Source organism: Rhincodon typus, chromosome 29, assembly GCF_021869965.1.
Source record: "Rhincodon typus isolate 14 chromosome 29, sRhiTyp1.1, whole genome shotgun sequence".
Lineage (NCBI taxonomy): Eukaryota > Metazoa > Chordata > Chondrichthyes > Orectolobiformes > Rhincodontidae > Rhincodon > Rhincodon typus.
In genome coordinates, this window is record NC_063360.1 from 23,511,305 (window position 1) to 23,521,755 (window position 10,451).

The window sequence follows — 10,451 nt, forward strand, 5'->3', positions numbered from 1 at the left end:
TAGGAAATATGACAGTTAATTTTCATGTAACTAAGTTCCACAAGCAGCAATGAGATGAGTGACCAGATCATCTATTATTAGACTGCTGGTTGAATAGCAACTGTCAGCTAGGTCACCAAAACTCTCCTGGTCTTCTTTCATTGAAGTTTATTTCTCTCAAGATGGCAGTCAGGATCTCAATATTTTATGCAAAAGACTGCATCTCAATCATGCACTCCACTAAAACATCAGTTAACAGAACAAATTTAACTTCTAGAGCATGCCTTATATTTGCTGGCTCAAAGTTGGATGTGATGGATGATTTCAAGGAGTTTGATACAGCACTCGGGGCTAAAGGGATCAAAGGATATGGCGGGGGGGAAATAGTGGGAACAGGCGATTGAATTGGACAATCAGCTACGATCATAACGAATGGCAGAGCAGGACTGAAGGGCCGAATGGCCTAATTGCCGAATATTGCTCCTCTTTTCTACATTTTTATGACTATAGAAGCACTCTAGCCAGATATCAAGATTGAAAAGTCAGTACCTAGAAATCCTACTTAGTAGGGCCATACATGCTGAAAATATTTTATCGTTCACTACATATTGAAACTACTTCTTGCTTTATATTTTTCTTCTCAGCATCTTTATTCCTTTCTTTTGTAATACATTGTTTTGAGATACCATTACAGTGGTTGATGCTTTAGTTACTGACAATTTACTGTAGCTATTGCATTCCTTATTTGATGCATATTTTTGCAAGTGAACTACATGAATAATGGAAACATTTTTAGATTATGCTTGGGCTTTGCAGAGTAAAAATATGAATAAACCAGAACTTTTTCTTTAAACACTCAAAAACATTTAACCTACAAATTCAACATGAAAGATGGAAGAAATGGCTGGCATTGGACAAGTAATCAGAAATCTAGAATAATACTCTGCGGATCAAATCCCACCATGGTAGCTGGTGGCATTTAAATTCAATTAATAAATCTGGAACAAAAAAATTAAACAAAAATAAATCTGCTATATAAAGCTAGTCTCAGTAATAGTGCCATGAAACCATCATCGATTTTCATAGAAGTCCATTTGGTTCACTAAAAGTACTTTAGGGAAGAAAAATTTCCTATCAATACCAGATCCGAATCCAGATCCACAGCAATGTAGCTGATTCTTCACTGGCCTCTGAAATGGCTCAGCTTGTCTTATTTCAAGGGTAATTAGGGTTAAGCAACAAATGCTGGCCTTGTCAGCAACACCCACATCCCATGAAAGAATTTTTAAAACTAGCAAATTTACCATGGCAATGTTCCAAGTGACATGACAAGGACAAACACTGCACTATACTATTTTGATACAGATTCATAGCTGTGTTGTTTTAAAGTCATCTGTTTGAGTCTATGCTTTGGTGAGGACAACTGAAGTGTAACTACATCTATTCTCACATTCAAGAAACAGGCAGAAAATGAATGGTTTTTTAATACTTACTTAAAAGGGTAAATATCATTCATCTGCACAGGATTTGCTTGTTGGCAGATTTGTACAGACAAGCGCATTGTACCAGAGAGTGGACAATATTTCAGGTTACTGCTGAAGTGGTGGTGTGTGTCTCTTTAAGGCAGGGATTCTTAAACTGTGGCCTATGATTCTCTCCTCCAAATCAGCAACAATCACTCCAGAGATGAGTTTAGATCCTGATGAATTTTTTTCAATAGGCCACTTTGAAAACAATTCAACGCCCTGGTGTGTTCTGAAGCACAAAACTGGCTAATTGCCACTGCTGCTTGAGTTTGATGCTTCAGTATGTATCTAGATTCTGGCAGTAGGGGCGGGGAACAGTTTAAAAGTATGCAGATTCCACAAAATGTGGAAGAATTGTAAACTGTGAAGAGGATGGTATAGAACTTCAAAAGGACACACACCAGTTGGTGCAGTGGACAAATAGTTAGCAGATGAGTTTCAATGAAGAGAAGTGTGAGGTGATGCATTTTGATAAGAACAACATAGAAAGACAAAATAAATTAGGGAGTAGAATTCTAAGTGGGTTGGTGCAGGAGCAGAGGGACCTGGGTGCATACGTGCACAGATCACTGAAAGTGAAGGTAGGGAGAGCAGTAAGTAAAGCATACCATATCCTCAGCTTTATTAATAGAGGCACAGAGCACAACAGCAAAGAGGTGATGTCAAATTTATATAGGATACTTGTTAGACCTCAGCTGGAGTATTGTGTATAGTTCTAGGTGCCACAATGTAGGAAGGATGTGAATGCATTGGACGGACTTCAGAAGCAATTTACAAGAATAGTTTCAGGGATAAAAGAACTTCAGTTACTGGGATAGATTGAAGAAGTTGGATCTGTTCTCCTTGAAGAGAAGGTAGCTAAGAGGAGATTTGGAGATTTTCAAAATCATGAGAAGGCTGAAGACAGTACAGAGGAAGAAACTGTTCCTTGTAAAAGGAAAAAGAACAAGGCAGCACACACTTAAAGTGATCTACAAAAGAAGTAAATGAGCAATGAGGAAATACTGTTTTCACTCAGAGTAGTTGGGCTATGGAATGCATTGTTTGGTAGTGTGGTGGAAGCAGGCTCAATTGAGTATGAAAGTGGACATTGTATAATTATTTAGATGAAAATAATGTGCAAGGGTGTGGCGAGAATGCAGGAGATTGGCACTATATAGTGATGCTTACTCAACGTGTTGGTGCAGGCATGGCGGGCTGAATGGCCTCCTTAATGCACTCTCCTTGCCTTCCTTGCTTGGATCACAGTCCCTATCAATGTTGTCAATATTTGCATTGGCTAACCCAGCTGAACCCATCAAGTTTCAGAATTCAAATTGCTGTCTGAGCCATTTTAGACATTTGGAAAAAAAAAAATCACTAAATGAACAATGATATTGTAGAATTCTGGGACAGGGAAGGAAGTCCTCCATAACTTGAACATTATCTTGAAGGATATGAGTCAGCTATTACGTTTTTAACTGATGCCTCATTTGGGCCAGGCATCAATGGCACATATTTTCCTGCATGGTGGCATTTTTTCAAGATTTTCTACAAGTCTGAACTTGATTAATTTTCATTAACAGTTGTAATATATGCTCAGAAAAGCTAGGCTCAGACTGTAAAATTCCATTGTTGTCTTCAAATAGCATTTGAATTTAAAAGTGTAAAGAGACTTGAGGAATTCTCAATGGTTTATAGTAAGCAAAAGGCTTTAAAACATCATATGCATTTTAAAACTCAAACCATTAGGTGTTATGCTGTGAAAAATCCTGTCTTATTTTGGGAACCAGGCTGAGTTGAAACAAAACTTATTGTCTGAGGGGAGGTGGAAATTTAGCAGCCATAGGAAATCATTGTGAAGCACTGCATTTTGGGAGGAAAAGAGGAAATATTAATTAAGTGGTAAAATTTGAAAATGGTTACAGGAACGCAGATCTGACTTTTTACACTCATCTTTGACTGAAGAGGTAGTTTAAAAAACGTTTGCAGGACCCTTGGGCATAGCAAACAGAGACACGGACTACAAAAGCAAAGAAGGCATGGTAAAACTTTATAAATCATTGACGAGGCCTCAATTGCATTACTGTTTAAAATTTTAGGCACTACATTCTAGGATAGATGTGCAAGTTCGGGAGAAGTTGCCAAAGAGAATTACAAGACTGGTACCAAGGACAAAAGAACTTCAGTTATGTGAACAGCCCAAGGAAGCTGGCATTATTTTCTGAGAATCCTCTGAGCCTAATGGCAATCATCCTAGGGACTTAAAAGAAATGGCTGCTGAGATAGTAGACACAAATTCCGTGTATCCTGGAAAAGTCCCACAAAATTGGAAAATAGCAAAATTAATACCTCTGATCAAGGAAAAAGAAAAACAAAAACCAGAAAATTATAGGTTACTTAACCCAATGTCTGTCTTGGGAAAATACAAAGATGCATTATCCAAATCCAACATGATCTTTTGAAAGGGAAATCATTATGGAAAAAATAAGTTGACAAAGTAACAAGCAAGGTAGATAAAGGGAAACTTTTAGATGCATAGTATTTGGAGTTCCAAAAGGAATTTGATAATGTGCCGCATTAACAACTCCTTTACAAAATAAAAACTCATGGTGTAGGGGTAACATATGAATTAGTATCAATAGAGGATTGGTCAGGAAACAGACTGGGGATAAATGGCTTACTTTCTGTTACAAATTGGATTGCCACAGGAATCAATGCTGGGGCCTCAACTATTTCCAGTCTATATTCATAACTTGGATGGAAGGACCCAAAATATATTAGGTAAATTTCCTAATGACAAAAAAGGTTGTAAAAGTAAATTGTCAAAGGGGCAGTGTACATAAGGATCTAGATAGGTTAAGTGAGAGGACAAAAAAAAAAAATAGCAAATGGAGTACAATTTGAGAATTTGTAAACTTTGACTGGAGCAATAGAAAGAGCAGAAAAAGCATTATTTGAGTGGAGACTGCAGAACTCAATAGGATGTCCTGCTGCATGAATCACAAAGTTGGTACGCAGGTTTAATAAGTCATTTAGAATGTTTTGGTCTTTATTCAAGGAGGATTTGAGTGTATAAGCAGGGAAATGTTCTTACAGTTGTACAGCACCTTAATTGGACCACTTCTGAAATACTGGCAGACAGAAAGAACTGCAGGTGCTGAAAGCTAGAGTCAGTAAATATGGAGCTGGAAAAGCACAGCAGGCCAGACAGGTGGGCCCGAAATGTTGACTTGCCTGCTCCTCAGATGATGTCTGACCTACTGTGCTTTGCCAGCTCCACATTTATCAACTCTGGAATACTGGGTTTTATTTTGGTTTCCTTGCAATAAATTCTTCAGAAGCAGTTCACAGACTGATTTCTGCAATGAAGGGGTTATCTTATGGAGAAAAACTGAGCAGGTTGGGCCCGTGAGAGCAGTAAAGGGTGTGCAATTGAATATTCAAGATCACATTAGACAAACTTCTGATTGACAAGCAGTCGAGGGTTGTGGGGGTTGGATAGCAAAGTCAAGTTGCGTCCACGATAAGGTTAGCTATTGAATGACAAAGAAGATGCAAGAGGATGAATGGTTTACTCAGAGGGTGGAGTGGCCCATTCCTGTTGTTAACTCAGTTGTTGTGCACCTTGATGTCACATTTGTTCAAACGCTACCTTGACATTAAGGGCAGCCACCCTTACCTCACACCTTCTAAGTACAGTTGCTTTGTTCTTTTTGATTGAATCAGGGCTATAATGAAGTCAGGGGCTGAGTGGCTCTGGCAGAACTCAAACTGAGCATCGGTGACCAAGTTATTGCTATGAAAGTGCCACCTGACAGCACTGTCAATGACACCTTCCACCACTGCTGATGAGGCAGTCATTTTCAGGTGGGTTTGTCCTACTTTTTGTGGACGGGATATAGCTGGTAAACTTTCCACATTACTGAAAATGTGCTAGTGTTATTGGTTGTACTCAACAGTTTGGTTCAGGCATGTGGCTAGTTCCGGAGCACAAATCGTTAGTACCATTGCTGGAATATTGTCAGAGATTTCATCCTATCCAGTAACATCAACCATTTCTTAATATCACATGGAGTGAACAAATTGACTGAAAGCTGGTAACACTTCGTCAATATTTTACAGCAAAGAGCTCAGGTAATTCTAAAACTGGTAAATCAGTGGAAAATTCAAATCTCTACTATTACAAGTTATTTTGCATTCTTTAAAACAATGAGATTTCCAAGGAATGTAAAAGCTGTTACAAGCTTGGAAGTCAGATTGTTTGTACAATTCCATTAAGTTCTTCCTGTATTCAGATGCAGTCTGCTTGCAATTCCCTTTTTATCCACTAGCGCTCAGCACAATACTGGCACACACAACTCATTTTACATGACCGTGTTATCAGGGGATTATAGTCATAGGTACATAATGATCATGTTACTCTTCTAATAGTGTAGACTTCCAGACTATAATCCAAAATTGGGTGCTTCAATCCCATCTCAGCCCATTCACAGGAATTAAATTCAATGAATCACTTTAAACCCTTGATATACTTAGTTTAGCTTCTAGATTGTTGTTAATATATACCCAGTCGACTCACATTAGGGAAGCAAACTTACTGTCCACACCCCACCTGACCCAAGTGTGTGTCTCCAGTCCAAGTGATTCACTTGACAGCTCTCTGGAATCTGCAAACAAGCCACTTAGCCACATCAAACCTCAACGAAACTACAATCCATACAGACGGCAGCAGTTAAAAAAGGTAGCTCACCGCCAGCATTTCAACAGTAATTAGGATGAGCAATATATATTTGCCTCACCAGTATCATTCAAATCACATGAATGAATACAAGATAAAAGAGTCTGCCAATGGTGAAGGATGGCAATGATAAGAACCGATCTCTTCTGCTATGCTGTCACTTCTCTACAGTATCAACGCAGAACACTCCATATGTACGTTTCATTCTACCTGCCCTAATAAAATGCTCTTTCTTAAACTTCTGAAACATTTCTCCCAGAATAAATGGCAGCATGATAATTAGGGTTCCTTTACCTTCCATTCTCTTAATTGAAATTGTAAAAGAAGAGAGGTTACATGTTGTGAATGGGGAGATAGTGACTTAGTAGTAATGTCATTGGACTAGTAATTCATGGGCTCATGCAACTGCTCTGGCCACAATGGGCTCAAATTCCACTATATGTTCTATTTCAGCTAGTGGAATTCAAAATTAATGAGTACGAATGCAATATAAAAGTATTCCAGTAATGGTAACCATTAGAACAATCTCTGATTGCCGAAAAAACCTCTCTAGTTTACTTAGGTCCTCCAGGGAGGAATCCTTACTTGGTCTGGCCTAACATGAATCCAGACTCTCACCAACATGACTAATGCTTAAATACCCTTGGAAATTGTTGAGCAAGTCACTCAGTCAAGTACAACTCAGGATGGTCAACAAATGCTAGCCTCATCAATGACACTCAAATCCCATGAAAGAATGCATAAAAATGTATGCCAACTAAAAATGAGATTGAGACACTCTGTCCAACCTTTAACCATATCCACCTCTGCCAGCCCTGCAGCACCTACCCATAATGGACACTTACCTCTGTTGCTTGAGAGCAGAATGGGGTTTGGATATTTGGCAGAGCGTACATTGCAGTGTCAGTTTGATGGATGTGCTGGTAATTCTGCCCGTCCATGACACAACGTACTTTAAGCATTAGGCACTTTCCAGCTGCATTCTGCACAAGATCAAAGTGTGCATAGTACCAAAGGCGAAGAATAAAGGGTACAATTGATCTTATCTGCCAAAGTCTTGGCACACCATGACCTAAAAGAGAGGGAGACATAAGGAATGGCAATGACTTGTTTTAAACCTCAAGAAGATCAATATTGCTAACATAATTTAGCTTATGTTTGCAAAGAAGCTTATTTCACAAATGGATTTGCAATTACTTTGGACTGCTTTCACTAATCACTACACATTAACACAATCTGTCAGTTTTACTATTCCTGTAACTTTGCACTCGTATTAATGTTGAAGATTTTTATTACTCCTTCAAATCCAATTCATTGGCAGATTTAGTTCACAAAGAATAATGCTAATTCTGAGAAAAATTAAATATAATACTGTTACTTTAATTGCTCATTGAGGACCAATTTCTACATATACTGCCAAGTGTCTTACACTTCGTCACAAACCAATTTAATTTTCATTCCTCTCGAAAACTTAACGTTTCTTTTTAAGATAATTATTAAAATCTAGCATTTCAAAAACTATCAACATATATGATTTTCTTCATATTCCAGTCACCATAACAGGAGAATATGTTTTTATTGCCTCAACTTCAACACTTTTTTGTCATCGTAACCTTTCTTCTTAGTTTTGCAACAATGATTTCTTATTTAGTTTTTTCACATCAACTTGCATTGATTGCCAGTGACCCAGTGGATGAAACAGCATTATAATCAGTCAAAACAAATGTGCTTTTTCTTCTTTCAGCAACTGAAATGCATAATTTACAAAAGATTCAAACAATAAAAATGAAATATTTCACAATTGTATAATTACATTTATCCACTGAATTTATCCCATGATATACACATTATAGTCTACACCTAAAAGTCTCAACCATTTAAAAAAAACAGCAAGTTTAACAGATACTGGACTTATACTGGAAAAGGAAAGCAGCACTGTAGAGGAAAGAACTAAATTCAAACTAAAGTCATGATCCTAACTGATGTCAATACTGGACAATTCATATCACAGCATGAAACTTGGCTTTGGTTACTGTGGTCAATCACTGAACATATTCACACAAGGTTACCCATGTACTTTAAATAAAGCTCATATGTTTATTACACAGAAGAAAAAGACAACTATACGAGGCAATTGGTCATAACTTAAACAGCAAAGTTTAACCTTTTTTCTCTGTATTACTCCTATTTTAACTCTTTAATTTTTATAATGGAGATTGCAAGCATTTCCTTTGGTGACTTTCTATATAGAGGGCATTGCTTCCATTTCTCCCAGAGACACAAAAAGAGACCCAGAGACTTGATCCCCATTTCTCTCCGGCTCTGATGGCTTTGGGGACTTCTTTCCATTCTGACAGCCTGGAAACTTATTCAAAAATAAATTGTCCTTGTGTTGCTACAAATCCTTTCTTTTGAATTCAATTTTTTCATTGCCCATGAAGTTTCTCTGCAGATCACAAAAACTCAACTTGGTAAACATTAACCTATTAACTACCCAGGCAGTTCATTTAGTCATTTAGCTAACATCACACGCCTTCTTGGAAATGTTCCCATCATTCTGTTCAAAATAGCTTTCCGAGCCATTTTCAAAAAAACATTTTTCCAAAACCAAAAAATAAAATATACCTTTCATCTACTTCAGAATTCAAATTCCCAAATAGTAATATATTAAAAACATTGCCACACTAATCTTAGGTACTTCGAGAGAGCCAGGGAACAAACAATCGGTATAATGGCTTGTTTCTGCAATGTCTTGCAACAATTGAAACTTTTCAAGAAGGTGCTGTTTTTGAGCAAGCGGTCTCCATGATTTCTCAGTGAGCAATTTATGCAAGAGACAATTAATGAAGGGAATGATCCTTCATTCTGTTAGGGATATCAAAGAAATTTAGCACTGAAATCTTAATTTTTATTTCAAACAAGTGATTTATTTAAATGTACAGTATTAATTATTGCGCATAGTTTATTACCAAAAAGCATAAAGAGCATTGTGAGCAACAATACAGTGAACAACTGAAGCTATGACTTAAGTTTCTTTATAGATGATAAAGACAAACAATACTTTTTAAATCGTTTCAACAAAAACATCTTTCTTCCGAATCACTTTTGAGGCTTAATTCACTAATTTGACAATTGCACAGACAAAGCTGTTTAAAGCTCATTGTTGAATAAAATACCGCTACTAATTAAAACTAGATAAGTCGTCTACCGAAAATTGCAGAGAAATTTTCAACTCTAGCACATATCAGAAAACTAGTAACTAGTAAGCAAAAAAATGAATCAAAGTTTTTATGCATTTGATGCAAAGGTACAAAAGAGGCAGTGACAACTGTGCCAATACAAGGTGAATGAGCAGAACTTTTGTGCAAAAACAGTTTGGGTTATATTCTTCCAAACGTTTTGCCTAATTCCTCAATATGACTTGGGTCTTTTCAGCATTCTGAAATCTTATAATGCCCTTGCAAGAAACCAACACTTGACTTGATAGAAGTGTACAAAATGATCAGAGGTATAGATAGAGTGGACAGCCAGAGACTTTTTCCTAGGGTGGAGGTAGCTTTTACGAGGGGGCACATTTTTAAAGTGAAAGGAGGTAGATTCGGGGAGACGTCAGAGGTAGGTTCTTTACTCAGAGTGGTAGGGGCGTGGAATGCATTGCCGGAGAGGGTAGTGGAGTCAACCTCATGAGGGGCATTTAAATGGCTATTAGATAGGCATATGGATGATAGTATAAAGGTAGCGGTGGAGGTTAGATAGACCTTAGGTTTAGGGTAAAAGTTCAGCACAATATCATGGGCCGAAGGGCCTGTACTGTGCTGTACTGTTCTATGTTCTAGATTCTTTCAGCCTTTCTAGCAATTCACAAGCCTCTAGACTGCATTCATTCACAGTGAGCTCAGAAATGCTTCATACTGATATTGTATCGTGAAACTCCTTTCCAATGCCCATACAATCACAGAGCCCTGCTTCATTTAAAGAAGGATTCAGTCCCTAAAATCATCATCTTTTTCCTGATGCCACTGGACCAATTTCACAGAATACAATTTTGCTCTAGAGATAGTAGGAACTGCAGATGCTGGAGAATCCGAGACAACAAGGTGCAGGGCTGGATGAACACAGCAGGCCAAGCAGCATCATAGGAGCAGAGAGGCTAGGCCAAGCAGCATCATAGGAGCAGAGAGCCTCTCTGCTCCTATGATGCTGCTTGGCCTGCTGTGTTCATCCAG

At 37.9% G+C, this 10,451-nt stretch overlaps 1 protein-coding gene across 2 annotated transcripts in view; it reads right to left on the minus strand.

The window, feature by feature from the left end:
• Positions 1-10,451, minus strand: part of LOC109931452 (protein strawberry notch homolog 2) — a 219,597-nt gene that overhangs the window by 192,502 nt on the left and 16,644 nt on the right. For both annotated transcript variants that reach the window (XM_048614120.1, XM_048614121.1), the window contains exon 2: positions 7,071-7,297. In XM_048614120.1, coding sequence (XP_048470077.1) covers positions 7,071-7,187 — 117 coding nt within the window. In that variant the 5' untranslated portion in view covers positions 7,188-7,297. The remainder of the gene's footprint in view (positions 1-7,070; positions 7,298-10,451) is intronic.